The sequence below is a fragment of the Drosophila takahashii genome, chromosome 2L (genome assembly GCF_030179915.1).
Source record: "Drosophila takahashii strain IR98-3 E-12201 chromosome 2L, DtakHiC1v2, whole genome shotgun sequence".
Lineage (NCBI taxonomy): Eukaryota > Metazoa > Arthropoda > Insecta > Diptera > Drosophilidae > Drosophila > Drosophila takahashii.
In genome coordinates, this window is record NC_091678.1 from 7,292,536 (window position 1) to 7,312,144 (window position 19,609).

General features: G+C 48.6%; 1 protein-coding gene across 15 annotated transcripts in view; it reads left to right on the forward strand.

Annotated features, from left to right (window-relative positions):
* Msp300 (Muscle-specific protein 300 kDa) overlaps positions 1-19,609 on the forward strand; it is a 111,834-nt gene that overhangs the window by 28,976 nt on the left and 63,249 nt on the right. For 5 of the 15 annotated variants that reach the window (XM_070211848.1, XM_070211849.1, XM_044394860.2 and 2 more), the window contains 6 exons: positions 63-13,250; positions 13,594-13,908; positions 14,233-15,375; positions 15,950-16,159; positions 16,292-16,529; positions 16,616-19,398. In XM_070211848.1, coding sequence (XP_070067949.1) covers positions 63-13,250; positions 13,594-13,908; positions 14,233-15,375; positions 15,950-16,159; positions 16,292-16,529; positions 16,616-19,398 — 17,877 coding nt within the window. Of the gene's footprint in view, positions 1-62; positions 13,251-13,593; positions 13,909-14,232; positions 15,376-15,949; positions 16,160-16,291; positions 16,530-16,615; positions 19,399-19,609 lie in introns of those variants that run through there. The other 10 variants (XM_070211840.1, XM_070211841.1, XM_070211842.1 and 7 more) reach the window with 5 other exon arrangements.

The window sequence follows — 19,609 nt, forward strand, 5'->3', positions numbered from 1 at the left end:
TTTAAAAAGAATCCTCTCTGCAGTAACGTAATACTAATTAAATGTTTCTCTTTCCATAACAGAAAATCTGCCAAGATGCTGACAACAAACGCGAGGATATGAAGTGGTTGGTCAAGACATTGGACTCTCTGCTTAGCTACGCTACCGAAGATGAGGCCAATCTGGAGCAGAAGAAACTGGAAGACCTGATCGCTCGCTACAAGAACCTCATACCCACAATTGAGATCACCATGGTGAAGACGGAAGTTTTCTCCAAGTGCTACACCTACCGCCGTGAAGTCCACGAGGTGGTGTGCCTACTCAGCAAGGTCAAGGATCAGACGGCCAATATACCAGCTCCCGATAGTCTGGAGCGTGTGAATCGCCTGATTGAAGAGCAGCAGTATGCCATCAATCAGCTGGATCACCAGCGTCCGCACATCATGTCTATGCTACAGAGAGGACGTGATCTCATCAAGGATGTGCACGCCCCGGCCTTTGTAAATACCGAAGTGAAGAATCTGGAGACTGGATGGAATCAGGCGTACACTGAAACCTCCGACAAACTACAGGCCCTCAAGGGCACCCAGGCTGTTTGGAGCGAGTTCGTGGACCAGAAGAACGACATCTTCTCCATGTTGCAAACCGCAGAGACGGAGCTTCGTTCGTTGACACCACTGCAAACCGATCCCAAGAACGTTAGCCAGGATCTGAAGTCCAAGAGAGATTTGAATGTGCAATTGCAGCAGGCATCCCATCAACTTTTGCCTAAGCTGCATGCTCTCAAATCGGAACTTGCTCCTCTGGCTGCCGCCGACAAGCGTCCCATTCTGGAGAAGGAAGTCACGGAGGTGGAGAAGATGTTCTTCAACACCATGGAGCATGTGAAGGATCGCGTCGGCTATCTGGAGGACTACAGTGCCAAGTGGAACAACTACAAGACACGCCTGGCCGAACTGCAGGAATGGGCCAACAAGGTGGCGCCCAAGAACATCGAGGCCCTTCAGTCGGAGGATCTCACACCGGAGGAGCGTGTGGTCAAGGTGCAGGCCTTCAAGCGCGTCCTTGGGGATCGCATGAAGCAACTGGATCTTCTGGCCGCCGATGCCTCCGAGTTGGCGCCCAAGGAGGGCAACATTGCCGAGGCCAAGCGACTCAAGGGCGAGATTACCAAGCTGCAGGAGGTCCTCAGTGCCATCAATCGCAACGTGGACCATCAGGCACAGGCTGTGCAGGAGGATCTCGTGAACTGGCAGCAGTTCCAGGCCGGTCTGCAGCAAATCAAGCCAGCCGTGGAGCAAAGCGAAGTCAAGGTAAATAATGTAGTTTCTAAGCCCATCTCCCTCGAAGAAGCCGTTGCCATGCAACAGAATGCCCAACAATTCGAGACACAGTGCCAGGAGCAATTGGACAAGCTCCATGGCATATCAAACATCAGTCATAAAATGTTATGTAAGACCAATGCCCCCGATGAATTGGATGCCATGCATTCGCGTTGGACGGCCGTCCATGAGAACGCCAAGCAGGCGAGCTCCAAGCTCGAGAAGTTGGTGGCCAATTGGAAGTCCTTTGACGCCGATGCCGCCAAGCTCGAGGATTGGGTTGGCCAGGGTGAGCAGCTGATGTCCCGACGTCCAGCTGTTCTGAATACCCCACACATTGATAAGCTCGAAAAGGAGCTGGTCAAGCTGAAGTCCTTCAACAACGAGATCTCGCAGCAGCAGGCGAAGCTCGTGACTCTGGGTCAGAATGCCGATCAGATTAGTTTGCACTTGGCTCCCGAAGGAGCAGCGGCTTTGAAGGATCGGGTAAACCAAATGAAGGGCAAGTTGCAGAAGCTCTCGGAAGCCACTCGCGGTCACATCAACGAAGTTTCCGATGCCATTATATCGCGGCAGGACTTTAATGCCAAATTGGTTAACTTCTCCAACTGGATGGAGCAGCTTCGTAATCAGGTTACCCAAGTGGAGGAGATCAACCCAGAGCGTGTTGAGACCAGTCTCCATGTTATTCACGCCCTGCTTCAGGAACATGCCGATAAGAAGCCAAGCTTTAATGCCATCTACGATGAGGTTAAGCAGTTGGCTTTGGGAGCCACTCCCGAAGAGTCGAATGCCCTGAATGATGCGTACACCGCTTTGGTGGTGAACTACCAAAACCTGGAGACCAATATGCTGCAAAAGAAGGCCGCTTTGGAGAAGTGGACTGAGCTGCTTGGCTGGAAGAACGACACAGAGTCGCATTTGAACTATCTGAAACATCAGCTGGACAAACCGGAAGGACCCGCTGCCGAGGAGCTCGCGAAGGTCATCGATGAGATCGATAATCTGGGTCAGGGCATTGCCTACTGGAAGGGTCAGGCCAAGGAGATTGACGAGAATCCGGCCATCCAATTGAGAGATGCCCTGTCCCGCCGTCCACTGATTGCCACCCAAATTGTTAACGATGTGGAGAACAAGCTGGAGAACCTAAAGCTACGCTCGCAGAACCAACAGCAGCAAATCCAACAGATGACCGTACGCAAGGACAAGTTCCACGCCCTGGAGCACAACTTTGGTCAGGCTCTGCAGGAGAATCGCGCCAAGCTAGACGAGATTCTCAGCCAGCATCCCACACTGAACAACATCGATCAGATCATTGCCGATTTGGTCGCTCTGAATGAGGCTTTGAAATACCAGGCGGATCTGAAGAATCGCATCCATGACGAAGGTTCTTTGCTGATGCGTGAGGATATTGCCAGCATGCCTGCCATTCAGGAGAGCCTTCTTGTCATGGACAAGAACTATGATTCTCTGCAGAACGAGATTGCCGATCGCATTCAAAAGTACAACCTAATTAGCCAGGCTCTTAGGGAGTATGCCGATTCCAAGGATAAGTTCTCCAAGGAATTGAAGAAGGCAGAGGATTTGTTCAATGCCATACCGCAACAGCCACGTGACGAAACCGAGCTCCATCAGGCTTCCGAGAAGACCAGGAAGACCATGGAGCAGTTGCGCAAATCGAAGCTCAGTTTGGATGAACTCGAGCGTCGTGGCAACAATGTAGGCAAGCTATTCAGTGCCATTGGAGAGCCAATTCCACAGGAAGTGCCTCAGGAGGTAACAGCGGCCAAACAGCACTGGCAGGATCTGCACGACAAGACAGCGAAGAACGCACATGTCTACGAGACTGAAGCCGTCATTTGGTCACAGATCGAAGATGCTAAGAAGGACCTGCTACCCTGGTTGTCCGAAACAAATCAGGGACTCTGCGATGCTGCGGATAACTCGATTGAAATTGAGTTTGGACCCATGCGTCTGAGCAAATATCGCACGGAGTTGCCTTCCTACCAGGCTCTGAAAGATTCGATTGTGGAGAAAACAAATGACTTGGTGAAGATCAACAAAGGCGCAGAGATTCCCGCTCTATCGGCTCTCAATAAACTCTTGACTGATCAGTTCGCCGAAGTTAGCAACAATGCTGATCGTTTGAGTGCTGTTACCACTTCCTTTAACGATCAGGAACAAGAGTTGCGCAAACGCTCGAAGGAAGCCGGCGAGCGGGTAAGCAAACTCCGTGAGCAGCTGATCAAGTGCGACGACATGTCCGGTGATAATAACAAAATCATGGAGCGTCTTCTGCAATGCCGTGCCTTGCGTGGTGAACTCGATAATAGCGGAAACGAAATAGACAATATCAAACAAAAGGTCGATGAGTTGCGTAACCTGTATCCCACTTTCAGTGAGTCCATCATACCCAAAGAACTGAACAATGTGCAGAAACGCTATGAGAACGTTGATCTGTATGCTAAAAAGATTGAGAGTTCCCTGCTGCAGTTCCTCAAGAAATTCCATGCCGATAAGGTGGGCATGCTGAAGCGTATCATAGCCACCCAACGCGAGAAGGTGGCCTGGTGTCAGCCAGAGTCTTCTAGTGACAAATACAACCTGGACGTGAAGAAATCATCGTTGCAGGAGGTCAGCAAGAGCATTGATGACTGCAAGGCGCGACATGCTGAAACACTGAAGTCACTTGAGATGTTGAAGGCTGTGGAATCGCCGCAAAACCTGGCCGAGCTCACCAACGATGCTGAGTTGTTGCGTAAGGATATGCAGGCTCTGCAGGATAGCTTTGACAAAATCAAGGGAATCCTCGACGAGAACGTCGATTTGTGGTCGCAGTATGAGCAATCGAATGAGCAGATTTCCAACTGGTTGCGTGACGTTGAAGGACGCGTCAAGGCCGAAACTAGCATTCAAGTTAATCTACCCGAGGTGCCACAGAAACTTCAGGAATTGTCTATCCTCCAACAGGATGTTTTGGCCCATGAGCCCATAATTAATAACCTTGAGCAGACGTCCCAGCAGCTAATTGAAAAGAACCCAGAGGCGAGAATTGGTCAGTTTGTCACTCATTTGGTGCAGCGTTATCAGGCTGTGGCCAAGGCACTGACTGGCTACATCGACAAGATCCGTAGTGCCCAGTTGTCAAATGCAAACTTTTCCAAGGCAGCCAAGGACTTCAATGAGTGGTTCGGCGATGCTAAGATCGAGTTCCAAGAACTGGCCCGCATGGGATCGCCTGGATCTTCTTCGGCCACAGCTCAGCAACTGCAGACTGTTAAGAACTACATCAAGACCTTCGATAATGGCCAGGTTCTGCTGAACAACGCCGTGGATATTGGTGAAGCCCTCTATCCGGTGGTTTCCCCTGAGAATCGCGAACGTATCCGTTCTGATCTGCGCCAAATGCGCGAGAAGTTTGACTATCTGCGCGATGAGGCCAATGCATTCATGCAACAGGTTGAGGGTGTTTTGATTCAGAAGACTTCCATCGAAGAAAGCTACACTCAGGTTTCGCACTACCTCAACGAATCGAAGGCAAAGGTTCCCGCCGGTGACGAATTGTACCCAACTTTGGCCACCAAAAAGGCTGCTCTTCAGAACTACAAGACCCAGCTGCAGGAGATTACCCTCCACAAGAATGCTCTGAAGCAATTGCACGACAAGGCTGTGACCCTGTGTGATGATGAGTCGGAAAGGAAAACCGAAGAGTCCATCCAAGAGTATAACACACTCTCCAAGAAAATTTCCGATAGGATTACAACCGTGGGCAATCATGTGGTTAAGCATGAGGCTTACGATCAGGTTCTAGAAAAAGCCCAAGATTGGCTTAATACCATTAAATCCGAAGCCATTGACATTCTCAACGAGACAACATTCGAGAAGGAGGGCGCCGAGGAGAAACTGTTAGTTGTGGAAAATCTATTGCAACACAAACCAGAGGGTGACTCCATTTTCGACACCTGTCACAAGTTATTGGAAACGGTGCTCACTCAAACCCATCCCAATGGTCATCCAGCCCTGCTCAAGGGTTTCGAGGAACCGAAGCAATCTTGGGAGGACTTCATGACTCTGTGTCAGGATTCGTTGGTAAAACTGAAGCAACTCTGCTCGAAATGGGATGAGTTTGACACGATTATTGAAGAGCTGGACAACTGGATGAAGAATGTCGAGGCGGTGGTCAAGAACCAGAACCTAAAGAGCACAGCCGAAGCCAAAAAGGCTCATTTGAAGCAGCTACAGGACATCGCCAAGGATATTGAACGTCGTGGTTCGGCTATCAATGAGCTAATGGATCAAGGTCGTGAGATTGAAGGTGAAACCGATTTGAACCTTAAGTTGTCTCGCCTGAATACTCGTTATCAGACCCTGAAAAATCTATGCAAGGAATCGATTGCGAAGTATGTGAACTATGTGAAGGATCACGAAAGCTTCGATAACGATTTCGATGCCTTCAAGCAGAGTCTTCAGTCGTCGGTCGATGAATTAGCTAAGACCAATGAAATTGTCGGAGATCAAAGCGTGCTCCAGGATCAGCAGAATAAACTGCGTGAGATGTCCGACAAGCGTATTTCGGATTCCACACTCTTCGAGGGTCTCATCGACCGTGGCGAGAAGCTTTATGGTCACACCAGTCCGGAAGGCCGTGAAATCATCCGTCAGCAATTGCGTTCTCTGCGCACTCTGTGGGACAACTACACCGATGACTTGAACTCGGCCACGCAAAAGATTGATCAGTGTCTGCTGCAGTTCAATGAGTTTAGCATTGCCCAGGATCAGCTTACCAAGTGGCTGAAGGATGTGGACAAGGCCATGCAGAGTCACACCGAACCGAAAACGACGCTGCAGGAGAAGCGAGCTCAACTGCAGAACCACAAGCTGCTTCACCAGGAAATCACCACGCACAATGTTCTTGTCGATAATGTCTGCGACAAGGCACAGATACTGGTGGACCAGATCAAGGATAACTCGTTGAATGTTTACCTGGCCTCGATCAAGCAACTTTTCCAGAGCATTGTCCAAAAGTCCGATGAGATCCTGCACAATCTGGAGAATTGCGTGCAGAAGCATAATGAGCTTAACAATGCCCTTTCTTCGGCTAAGACATGGATCTCGAATGAGAAGGCCAAGTTGCTGGAGTGCGACGATGCCTATGGCGAGAAGGCGGACATTAAGCGCAAGATCGAAACTTTGGGACAGTTGGCTCAGAATAAACCACAGGCCATGAAGTTGATCAGCGACATACGTGATCTGTTTGAGAAGGTAAAGGCCACGACCTCCGAAAAGGGCAACGAAGTGCTGGACAAGGAAATCGAGGAACTGGAGACCACCATGAAGAGTCACTTCGATGACATCGAGGGCATTGAGGGCAAGCAGAAGGATGTTCTCGCCCAGTGGGACAAATTTGAAAAGGCGTTGGAAGAACTCACCAAGTGGTGCCGCAATGCAGAGGCTGTTTTCCGTGAGCAGCAGCTGAAGTCCACGCTCCACGAGAAAGTGGAACAGCTGGAGAAGTACAAGATCCAAAGGGAATTGATACTCCAAAAAGAGAAGGAAATCGATGCCTTTGGGGATGCTGCGCATGCCCTGCTCAACAACTGCGGAGCGGATCGTCTGAAGACACTAACCACTCAAATTACCAATCGCTATCAGCTGCTACAGGTTCTCAGCAAGGAAGTGGTTAACCGCTGGTCCAACCTGGTCGACGATCACCAGTTCTTCCAAGACAAGTACAACGAGGTGGACTTGTGGCTGCAACCCATTGAAAAGCAGATGGAGAAGGTACTTTTGGATGAACCCACCCAGAGTTCGAACATTCTGCAAGTGCTGCTCTCTGAAAAAGAGCAAGCAGAGAGCTTATTCGCTGCTTTGAATGCAGCTGGAGAAAAGGCTCTGCCAGAGACCTCAACTCAGGGAAGGGAGAAGATTCGCAAGGACCTGCGTGATATCCGCGATCGTTGGGACAAACTGGACGAGGGTATTCGCAACCTGGAGAAACGTCAGGAGGCCCAGGGTGTTCAGCTCTCTAGCTACCAGGATATTCTCAATCAAACAGTTAACTGGTTGGATCAAGTGGAGAAGCTTCTGCACAATGAAAACCCATCCAGCTGGACCAGCGCCCAGGAAATCCGCTCGAAATTGTACAAGTACAAGGCTACCAACCAGGACATCAATTCCCACAAACGCATCGTTGAGGCAGTGAATGAAAAGGCGGCCGCCCTTCTGGGCAGCGCAGCTCCTGCCAATGCGGATGAGATCTCCAAGGCAGTGGCTGAGGTGAATAAGCGTTATGAGCAAGTGGGTCAAGACTGTGCCAAATTGGTTGCGGATCTTGACGATGCCTTCGATGTGTACCAGCAGTTCAGTGAGTTGCAGAAGGCCCAACAGGACTACCAGAAGAATCTTTGGGATCGCCTCACCGGTTACTCTGACTACTCGGGCAACAAAGCAGCCCTGCAAGCACGTCTTCAAAAGATCAACGAGATTCAGGATGCTTTGCCGGAGGGAGTGGCCAAACTGAAATCCCTCGAGGATCACATTGAGCAACAGGCCAGTAATATCCCCGCCCGATCAAAGGAGGCAATGGCCCGAGATCTGGCAAATTTGCATGCTGATTTCGAGAAATTCGGTGCTTCTTTGAGCGACGTGAAGAGTGGTCTAGAGAATCGTCTTCAGCAATGGAATGACTACGAGATCAACTTGGATCGCCTGATCAATTGGTTGGGTGAGGCGGAGAATGCTCTGAAGAACTACAATCTGAAATCGTCGTTCGAAGAGAAGGAGGATCAATTAAATCGCTTCCAGTCCTTGGCCCAGAACTTGCGTCAAAACGAAGCCGACTTTGACAAGATGAAGGACGATACCTCGGAGCTAGTGCAAAGTTCGGGTGAAACCAGGATTGCCGTAAATGTGCAGCAGGTTTCCTCCCGCTTCCAGTCGATCCAGGCAACCGCCAAGGAGATTCTCAAGAAATGCGAGCAGGCTGTCCAGGACCATGGCCACTTCAATGATAAGTACAAGCAGTGTGCGGATTGGTTGGCTAATGCCCAGGCCCGTTACGATGATTGCTGTGACTTGTCCACAGTAGCGTCTCGTGACGATCTTCTGAAGAAACAAATGGTTATCCAGGAGCTTTTGGCTCAGCAACCCACTGCTACCCAGCTTCTCAATAGTACCGTTGAGCTGGGCGAAAAGTGCTATGGATCCACGGCAACCGAGGGTCGCGAAGCCATTCGCAGTCAGCTGGATGATCTGACATTCGATCAGTTGTTTGATAACATTGCCATCACAGCGAGAAAGATTCAGGATAAAATTGCCAAATGGTCTGGCTTTGATGAGATTGCCGACAATCTGAAGAGCTGGTTGGATGAAACGGAGAATTCTCTTCCAGCTGATATCGAGCTAAAAACCACTCTGGATGAGAAACGCACTAAGCTGCAAACCTATCGTGACATCCTGAACGATATCAACAACCATCAGGTGGAGGTGGGTAATCTTCAGGAGATCGCCGCCAATCTGCCAGAGAAAACGGACCTTGTGGATCAGATACTCAAGGACATTTCTGATCGCTTTGGAAAGCTTCAAAAGCGTGCTCAGAACTACGTGGAACGCTATGAGGGTATTGTAAGTGCCCATCAGCAATACTCCAAGGCTGTGATGGATGCTCAAGAGTTTATCGATGCCACCCTGAATACGGTTCACTACTGGGGCGATCTGGATCTGGAACAGATCTCACTGCACACGAACCTCGATCGCCTGAAGAATTTGAAGGCCAGTTTGGCCGACGAATTCCCTCGCGTTGATCAAGTGAGGGCTTTGGGCGAGAAGGTCATTCCGGGTACAGTGGATGTGGGCCAGGTCAACATCAAGTCTCAGATCGACACCACTCAGCAGGAATGGGAGAGTCTGCTGGCCACCATCAGCTCGACCATTGAAGCTATTGAAGCGCGTCTTCAACACTGGTCGGAGTACGAGCAATTACGCGACCAATGTTTGGCTTGGATTCGTGATACGGACAATAACCTTCACGCCATCGACCTAAAGGAGGATCTTCCGAAAAAGCGCGCTCAGTTGGATGCACTAAAGGCTCTTCAAGGAGACGTGCGCGCCAAGGAATTGGAGGTTGATAATGTCACGGAGAAGGCTCAAACCTTGCTGAAGGGTCCTTCCAGCACTCGTGCCTCGGGTCCCGAGCTGGTGACCAAGTACCAACAGATCTTCCACAAGGTCAAGGAGCTCAACAACCGTTGGCAGCAGTATGTCACGTCTCATGAAGATTTCGACAACGCCATTTCCGATTGCTCTTCTTGGATCAATGACATCAAGGAGAAGTTGGATTACTGCTCCGACATGTCCTCTATGAGTCCCAAAGAACTGGATAAGAAGTTGGCCACTATTCAAGATGTTATTTTGCTGAAGGACGAAGGTTCTGCCCGAGTCTTGAAGATTCTTGAGCAGGCTCAGCATGTGCTGGCCAACACAGCCCCCGGAGGTCATGAAGCCATCAATAAGGATCTTACCGATCTACAGGATCTCTGGTCAGGAATTGCTCTGCGCATCATGGATGTCAAATCCAATCTGGATGACTCCATCACTCAATGGTCCGGTTTCCTGGATCAAGTGCAAAATGTTCGCAAGTTCAATGAGTGGCTAGATGGTTTGGTCAAGGAATTGAGTGAGCATCAAACTACGATGACTGAGAAACGAGCGCAGTTAGATCGGGTTAAGTCTACAGAGGAGAAGGTTCGCGTAGAGAAGATCGATGTGGATGCCCTGAAGATCCAAGCCAAGGAGATGATTGCCAGCGGTCAACAAAGTCAGGCTGCCTTCCAGGCTCAAAAGGTGCTCGATACATTCGATGAACTCTTCGCCAAGACCCAGAAGCTGCTGTCAGATCGTCAGGATCAGTACAGGGATCATCGATTGTTCAAGGAGGCCTACGATGATTTGGTTAGCTGGATTGGACGCGCCCGCGAGAAGTTCCCCTCATTGAAACAGAGCAGTTTGAGCGATAAATTGGCCATCGAAAATGCTGTCCAAGCTACGGAAGCTCTTCTCAACAAACAAGCTCAAGGTGAACTTCTGGTCGAGCACTTGGTCCACACTGGAGAAGTAGTGCTGGCCAGTACCTCATCTCAGGGTCAGGAGATCATTAGGAATGACATTCGTGCCTTGCGCGACAGCTTCGAGGGTTTGTTCCGTGAAATTAACCAACAGAAGGAGAACCTGGAGGTCACAATGGTGCAGTGGCGAGCCTATAAGGAGGAGTATGAACGGCTGATGGAATGGTTGCAGCAGATCGATATCCTTGTAAAGAATCACAAGCTTAACCTTTGCCCCAATCTTCCTGATAAGGAGAAGCAGGTGGTTGATATGAAGGAAGTGATGTCACGTCTGGAGAAAGGCAAGGATGACATCGATAAATTCAATGCTTCGGCTGCCAGTTTGCTAAAGTCCCATCTGGATACCTATGTGAACAATCAGCTGAGGCACTTGGGTTCCGTCTATCAAGTCCAGGTAAACCTAGCCAAGGACGTTCTCAAAAAGGTGGAGACCAACCGCGATCAGCATCGTGAATACGATGCTAATATGAAATCTGCCAAGGATTGGATAGCCAATGCCAAGGCCACAATTCAGTCGGCGGGCGAGGGAGCTGGTTCCAAGGAGGCTCTGCAACGTCGCCTGGAGCAGATCCAGGATTTGATTCGCAACCGTGAGTTTGGACAGAATTTGGTTCATACCGCCATCAATAATGGCGAAAAGATTATCCGTAACACTCGGTCCGATGGACGTGATGCCATCAATAGCGAGATGAAGGAACTCCAAACCGAATGGGATCGTCTGGTGAAGAAAATGTCCACAGCTAAGGTTCAGTTGGAGACTAACCTCTTGCAATGGGCGGATTACAGCTCAAGCTACTCGCAGCTGCAGCAATGGATTACCGACAGGGAGGCCAAGTTGCAGCAGGCCTGTGAACAGAAGATCGTTAAATCCAAGAGGGGTCAACCTGGTCTCAGCAGTGGTTTGAGCGAACGTAAGGCCAATCTCCGTCAGACGAATAACATTGTCCAGGACATAGTGTCCTTTGAACCCATGATTCAGTCGGTTACCTCGAAGGCTTCTGTGCTGCAGCAAGGTGCCCCGGGCACTGAGATCTCCGATAAGTACGAGAATCTCACCAAGCAAGCCAAGGATCTGTATGAAAAGCAGAAGAACACCATCGAAAGCTATCAGTCCTTGATTGATGCGGGCAATGAGTTTGCAACCTGGCTGAGAAATGCCAAGGAACGATTGAGCAAGTGCTCTGAGCCCACCGGAGATAAACAGGCTTTGGCCGAGAAGACCCACCAACTGAAGATTCTGCAGGGTGAGCTGCCCGAAGGTGCTCAGAAACTGAAGAACGCTCTGGAGCAGGGTGAAATTGCTTGTCGCAGTGCAGAGCCCGAGGATTGTGAGATCATCGAACAGGAAGTGGCCCTTCTACAAGAGGAATTCGATGCGTATAGGGAGGCCCTTAACAAGGCCAAGGATTATCTGGAGGTGGGCATTGTCAAGTGGTCGGACTACCAGGATCAGTACACCGAAGCTTTGGAGTGGTTAAGCAAGACCGAAGCCTTGGTGCAGTCCTACAACAAGTTGCAGGACAGTTTGATCCAGAAGAAGGTGGTGCTCGAGCAATTCCAGGGACTTCTGCAGAACCTTTTCGACTGGCAGAAGACTCTGGATGATCTGAACATGAAGGCCCAGGTTCTGCTGGAGACTTGCTCCGATACAAGGATCAGTAATGCCATAATGCAGTTGACCACCAAATACAATGCTCTGCTGACCCTGGCGAAGGAAGTGATGCGTCGCCTAGAAATGCACTACCAGGAGCATCAGCAGCATCACAGTCTGTATGAGGAGTGTCAATCGTGGATTGAGAAGACCCGCGAGAAGCTGTCCGAGTGTGAACAAATACCCGGAACTCTTAACGAAGTTCAAATCAAGCTGAACACAGTGAAAAATCTTCGCCAAGGTTTTGAAACTGGTCAGAACAAGTTGCGTTACCTTTTGGAATTGAAGGAAAAGGTGATTATGAACACCGAACAAAATGGAGCAGCCAAGATCCAGGAAGATACCGAACAACTTAAACAGGACTTTGACAAACTTTTGGTGGATCTCAACGATGTTCGCCAGAAATTGGCCAATCGCCTTGCCCAGCTGGAGGAGATCTTTAAGCTCTACAAGATCCTGGTCGAATGGCTGGAGGATGTGGAGCCGAGTGTCAAGGCCAGTGATGAGTTCCTCAATGATTTGAGTGAAAAGCGCGCAGCATTGGAGAAATTCCGAGTAATTCAGCGTGACATCAATGGCCACAACGATATTGTGGAGAAGATTAATCAGCGTTTGAAGGAGGATAACAGCTTGGATCTGAACGACTTCCAGCCGGGTCTGGGCAAGTTCGATGAGCTGCAGTCGGTGGTGAATAAGATCATCGAATCGCTGGAGAACCAGGTGAACAGCCATGAGAAATACAAGCAGGCCTACAATGAGCTGCAGGATTGGCTGCGTCGCACTCGCATCGAAGTTGAGCAGTGTGCCGACTGCCATGGCGAGAAGGATCAAGTGGAGAGCCGTCTCAATCGATTGGGAGATCTGCAGTCCGCCTCGTTGGAGGGCAAATCCCTGCTGGAAGCCTGCGAAGAGCTCAGCCAGGCGGTGATTGCCACCAGCGGTAGCGAGGGCCAGGACAATGTGGCCCAGGAGATCAAGCATCTCACCTCGGAATGGGAAACCCTACAGGCTTTATCCCGCGATGCTCGCAGCAGTTTGGAATCTTGCCTAGCCGCCTGGCAGACCTTCCTGCAGAAGTTCAACAAGATCAACCTTTGGATCGAAACGATGAGCAAGCGCGTTACCAAATCCCAGGAAGGCGAAAACAAGACCCCCGAAGATTTGGTTAATGCCAAGGTAAGAAATCTTCGTCAAGTCGAGATCTCGCAACTGTCGCACGCACCTCTAACCAAAAAAAAGTACTAAAAATGTAATCGAATATATATCTATATAGCCAAAGCGCGCACGTAAAGTAGAACTCACCGACAACAAAATTTGTATCTAAATACCTCGTACCGTGAGAAATTAAATCATTAACTTAACCCACACTAATCACTACTGCTAACTTTTCAGCTAATCACTTTGTAATCTCAATTGCAGCTAATCATTTACACAGACACTTGTCTAATGCCTAATTGCTTTATGTGCTTTCAATGTGCATTGTTAGATTGTGAAACTAAAGTATTTTTTTCCCCTATAGAAACTGCTTGAGGAAGTGCTGGCCGAGAAGGATAATGTGGAGGACTTAAATGATAACTGCGAACTGCTCATGGAGCAGAGTGCCTGCACTCGCATTCGAGATCAGACCATCGAAACTCAGGCCAACTACACCAAGCTCTTGACATCCGCTCAGGGATTGGTGGCCAAAATCGAGAAGAATCTATCCGATCACACTGAGTTCCTCAACTACAAGAAGGAAATGGACGCCTGGATAGAAAAGGCCCAACAGGTCCTGGACGATTGCTCCACCGATGGCGATGCCGCTATTATTGCCCAGAAACTGGATACCGTCAATGTGAGTTTTTATAGTATCTAAAAAATTAAAATTTTGCAAGATTTTGTCTATCAAATCTCAGTATTTATTCTCGATTTATTTCCAAATTTTGGTTTTATTTATTTTTTATTTTTTTAGTTATTTTTTTTTGTCCTATTTTTAAAGAAAATGCTCTTTTATAGTTTTTAATAGATATTTAATTCAAATTATTTCCAAATGTTGGTTTTATTTTTATTATTTTTTTTTTATTTCTTTTTTATTACTGTTTCTTATTTTTAAAGCAAAGGCCCCTTTATAGTTGTTAATAGATATAGATATGTAATTCAAATTACATTTATTTTGCAGTCTTTGGCTTCCCGTCTGCCCGAGGGTCAGCATTTGTTGGCTTTGGTGCAGGATGCCTACTCGAAGGCGTCGAACATCACGCCCGAGGATAAGCAGGAGAAGTTGCGGGAACTGATGACCAAGGTCCGTGAGGATTGGGATGCCTTGGGTCTGGCGGTCAAGCAAAAGTTGAGCGATCTTAAGCAGGCACAAAATCGTTGGAACGACTTTGCTGCCAACAAGGATAAGCTTGAGAAGTGGCTGAATGAAACGGAGAAGACTCTGAAGGTGGCACCCGAGACCAAGGGTGAACTAAGCGAAATGAAGACTCTGCTGGAGCGCTACAAGACTCTTTCGAATGAACTGAAACAGAAGGGAAGCGAACTGGAGCAATTGCAGTCGGAGGCTCGTAATTTGGGTACCGAAGTGGATGCAGTGAATCGCTTGCAATCCCGATGCGATAAGCTCAAGAACGATTGCTCCGCTCACATTGCTCTGCTGGAACAGGAGATGTTCGACTATAATGCCTACCACCAGAGCCTCCAGGATGTTGAGAAGTGGCTGCTGCAGATCTCCTTCCAGCTGATGGCCCACAACTCGCTGTTCATCTCGAATCGCGAACAAACCCAGGAGCAGATCAAACAGCACGAGGCCTTGTTGGGTGAAATTCAAAAGTATCAGACCAATTTGGATGACCTGAATGCCAAGGGTCAGGCGCAGATTAAGCGCTACGAGACCTCAACTCCGGCCATTCGTCCCACAGTCGAGTCTCAGCTGAAGAATATCCAGGACAGCTATAACTCGCTGCTGCAAACCTCGGTGCAGATCAAGAACCGCCTGCTCGAATCGCTGGCCAAGTTCCAAGAGTACGAGGACACTTTGGATAGCATTATGCGTAATCTGGAGACATATGAGCCGATTATTCAGACCGAACTTGATGCCCCGGCTACCAGTCTGGAATTGGCCCAAAATCAACTGAGATGTGCCCAGGAAATGCAGAATAAACTGAACAACGAAAAGTCCCGACTGGCAGCTGCCGTTCAGGCTTGTGAGGCAGCCACTGCCTCAATAAGTCGTCCCAGTTCTCCGCTGGAAACCGCCATGCAGGCCATCCCCGAAAGGGAACTTATCGTGCGCGCCAAGCTCGAAGATCTGCTGGATCAGGTAGGACCAACATTAAATCTGTATTGTAGTTTCACTTTTAATAGTTAAAAATTCTGTAATTATAATTTCTCAAAAAGAATGGAAGTATTGTGTACACACAAAAAAGCATATCGCCGTAAAATCGATAATCGCATGTAAATTTCTGGTTATGCTATAAGCATATCGCTTTAACATGACATACTCATTTCGAGCATATCAAAGCTAAAGTTGATATTACATAATGTTAAATCGATATGCGTTTCATATATATTTTATTTGAGTGTAGTATAGTAGTTTAACTGCTTTTAACTGTATTTTTTGAAATACTCATATATTCCCATTACATTTCTTAAATTATATCACTTCGAAAACTTTTAAAACGTAGAAATTCTAGACTTCCATTCTATTTTCCTTTTATTATCCTATATTATTTTCTAACAAACGTCTTGTTCTTTTTATTAATCCCTTAACCACCACCACAAAACCCAACACTGCCCTAACTTTTGTTGATTTTGCTACACTTCCCGTAAATGTTGTAAAATGCACTACCCATCAAAAAAAAAATCGCTATGCCTTGCGCTTTGCTGCTATAAAGAAACCGCCTCCAAAGACTCGGAGCTCAACTGAAGATGTCAACAGAGATGATGATGATGAAGACGAGGATGATGTTGAGATTCAGGTTGAGCTCAGCGATGTGAATGAGGCGCTTTTGGATCCGATTGCCCACGAGCGTGTCAGCAACTATCGTCGCATAGTTCGTCTGAATAGCGCCCATGTGGGCAAGCTGAATGAATTAGTTGCTAAGGTAAGAGTAGGGATCAATAGGTGGCGGACTGCATGGCTATAAGTTTAGCAATTGCTTGTTTATTTTGTTAAAAAAACTTTTAATTTAATAACCTCTAAATGCTAATTATTTTTAATAATTCCTTTGATTTAGGTGCAATCCCACTTGGGTGGTTTGACTGCATCCGTTAGCGAACTGGAGCAACAGCAGAAGCAGCGCGCCGAGCTGCAGGATTGGGTGAAGAAGCAGCAGAGCTCTGTCTCGGATTGGACGATGCGTCCATGCAAACTCCGTCCAGAGGCTGCTCAACAGGAGCTGGTGTCCATGAACGATTTGTTGAACTCCATCGGTGACAAGCGATCGCAATTGATGCTGGAAATGACAGGATCATGTAAGTACTTTTTCATACATTTTTAGGTGGCTCAAAAGTCTCAATCACCTGACCCTTTTTATGTTTTTTAATTTCCCAATTATTAGTGGGCGATGAAGACACCGATCTGGATGACAACATCGATAAGCTCGAGTCGGAGCTCATGGATGCCATTGCCAAGAAGCAGGCTGGCCAGAATGTAATTGATGGCTATCGCCAGGGAATGGCTGATGTCCAAAACTGGTTCGATACCCTGATCAAGCGCATGGACGTTCTGGATCGCGGTTCTGGTCTGAATTGTGCCCAGAAAACGGCGGCCATTAATGAGATCAAGAACGAATACGAGCTGCAGGGTCACCCCAAGATTCAGGAACTTAAGGGCAAGGCTGCGCAGGTGGCGGAGGTCATTAGCAATCTGGATGGTCAGCAGGTGGAAGAACAAATGAAGTCACTGGATCGTCGCTTTGCCGATCTTGGCAAGCGCATCGATCGCAAGGCCCAACTTCTGGACGTGACCAACAAGGGAGTGGAGGGAGCCAAGGGCGAGATTGATCAGCTCCAGAATTGGGTGAAGCAGCAGATCGAGGAGTTGCAGGCGCCCACTCCTCTGGGCTACACACCCAAGGATGCCGAGGCCAGGCAGCAGAAGATCAAGAGCCTGATGAAGGATGCCGAGGCCAAGCAATCGCTGGCCGATGTCCTGGAGAAGCGAGTGGCCAATATGCAACAGGAGTTGGAGCCCGTTGAATACTCCCAGCTGGAGTCCGCATTGCGTAATCTCAACTCGGAGAATCGCAATCTATCCGGAGTCCTCAAGGCTGAATTGGATCGTGCTCTGGAGGCCAGCAAGGCTCGCAAATCCCTGGAGAACGATCTGGACAAGGCGCGCCAGTGGTTGAAGACCAAAATCTCCGAGGTGCGTAAGCTGCCCGTGTATCACCCACTTACCTCCACTGAGATCGAGAAGAAGATCCAGGAGAACCGGAAATACGATGATGATGCCAAGCAGTTTAACGATAGCGTTTTGACCGACGTTCAGCGACAGGCTGCCAACATAATGAAGGATTGCGATGACGCGGATAAGGCTGCACTGCAGCAGATCCTGGATGAAATCGCCGCCGATTATCAGACCCTAAAAGATGAAAGCAGCAAGAGAGGCAAGTCCCTGGATGATCTGCTGCAGGGTCGCAAGGCTTTCGAGGATTCGATGAAGAACATGGGCGATTGGCTGAACGAAATGGAAACCGCCACTGAGGGTGAGTTGCGTACCACTAGTCTGCCCGTTTTGGAGGAGCAGTTGGCACACTATAAGAAACTCCTCAATGATGCCGAGAATAAGGGAGGTCTTATTAATGACGTGTCTGAGCAGGGAAAGAGCATCCTGCCCACTTTGAGCAATGCCGATAAGCTGAAACTCAACGACGATATCAAGAACATGAAGGATCGTTATGGCAGGATCAAGAATACCATCGATGATCGCGTGAATGCCCTGGGTGATCACATCAAGAAGTACAAGGATGCCAAGAGCAGGCTGGCCGATTGCAGTCAATTCCTGGGCACCATTCAGCAGAAGCTCAGGGAACTCAATCGCCCGATTGGCTCGAGGATTGAGGATGTTCAGGATTTGTTGGGCGCCTATGAGGGAATACTCAAGGAACTCAAGGACAGCAAGAGCAAGATGGGCGACATGCAAATGGACGATTTGCCCGAGCTGCAGAGCATTTTGGCCCAGCAAGATGATATGATTAAGCTGATCGAAGATCAATTGGCCCATCTGCGCCAGCTACTCATGCTCCGCGAACAGTTTATCGCTTTGATTAACGAGATTATTGCCTTTATCATGAAGTACACCGATGTTATCATTGATATTGAAAACTCACCGGATAGTCTGGAGGATAAGATCAACAAGTACGATGATGTCATCGTGAAGATTCAGGAGTGCGAGGGTGTTTTGGCCTCGGCCAATGACAAGGGCCAAAAGATTGCCTCCGAGGGCAATGCTGCCGATAAGAATAGCATTACGGAGCAACTGCAATCGCTGAAGAACCAACTGCAGAATCTTCGCAAGGCCGTGGAGTCGCAGCGCCAAAAGCATCAGCTGCAGCTGGAGTCCCACAAGAAGATGGGAGCCGAGCTGAGTGAAATCCTCGATTGGCTGCACAGTCATGAGGGAGCAGCTAAGTCGCGTCCCCTGTTGGATCGGGATCCCGAATCCGTTGAAAGGGAGCTGCAGAAACACCAGGCGCTCAGCCAGGACATTGAATCATATCTGGATAAATTCAATAAAATCAATAATGGTGTTAAAACCGAAATTGGCATGCCCAGTTCCCTGTTGGAAATGCTTTCCGAGGGCAGATCCTTGGTGGCTTCCCTGCCCCATGAACTCGAGGAGCGTGAAAAGTATCTGAAGAACAACCGCGACTCTCGTTTGGAGTACATGCAGTTGGTGGCCAAGTTCAATGATTGGGTCCACGAAGCCGAGTTGCGGCTGCAGAACAGCCAGCATGGCATCGACTATGAGCATCTCGTTCAGGATTTGGATGAACACAAGATCTTCTTCGGCAACGAGGCTCCCATTCGCAATCTGGTGCACAAGCAGATCCAAGAGGCTGCGGATAAGATTTGGTCCTCGCTGAACAACTACGAGCAATCGGAACTTTCGGCCGAGTTGGCTCAGTTCCAAACCAAGTTGACCAATACTTTGGCCAATGCCAAGACCCAGCAGAGCGAGTTGGAGAAGGAGGCGGAACGCTGGCGGGAATATCAGCAGTCCATCGATCGCGTCAAGGCCACCATCGAACGTACCAAATTCAGCGATGAGCCTGTCCAGAATTTGGCCGGTCTTCACTTCAACATCCAGAAGCTGTCCCACGCCATCGGCAATGTTCAGGTGAGTTTTGGAATTATTTGCGGTTTGTTTGCAGGGTCTTGAGTTCTTTTAAAGACATTTTCTTAAATAGGAGTAAAAGGTTCTTCAAGTTTAGGAGTGGGAGTAAATGGATTTTTTTTAGTTATTAAATAGTTATTTTAAAAATGTTTATTATAATGTTAATTGACATTTTCTTAAATAGGAGTAAAAGGTTCTTCAAGTTTAGGAGTAG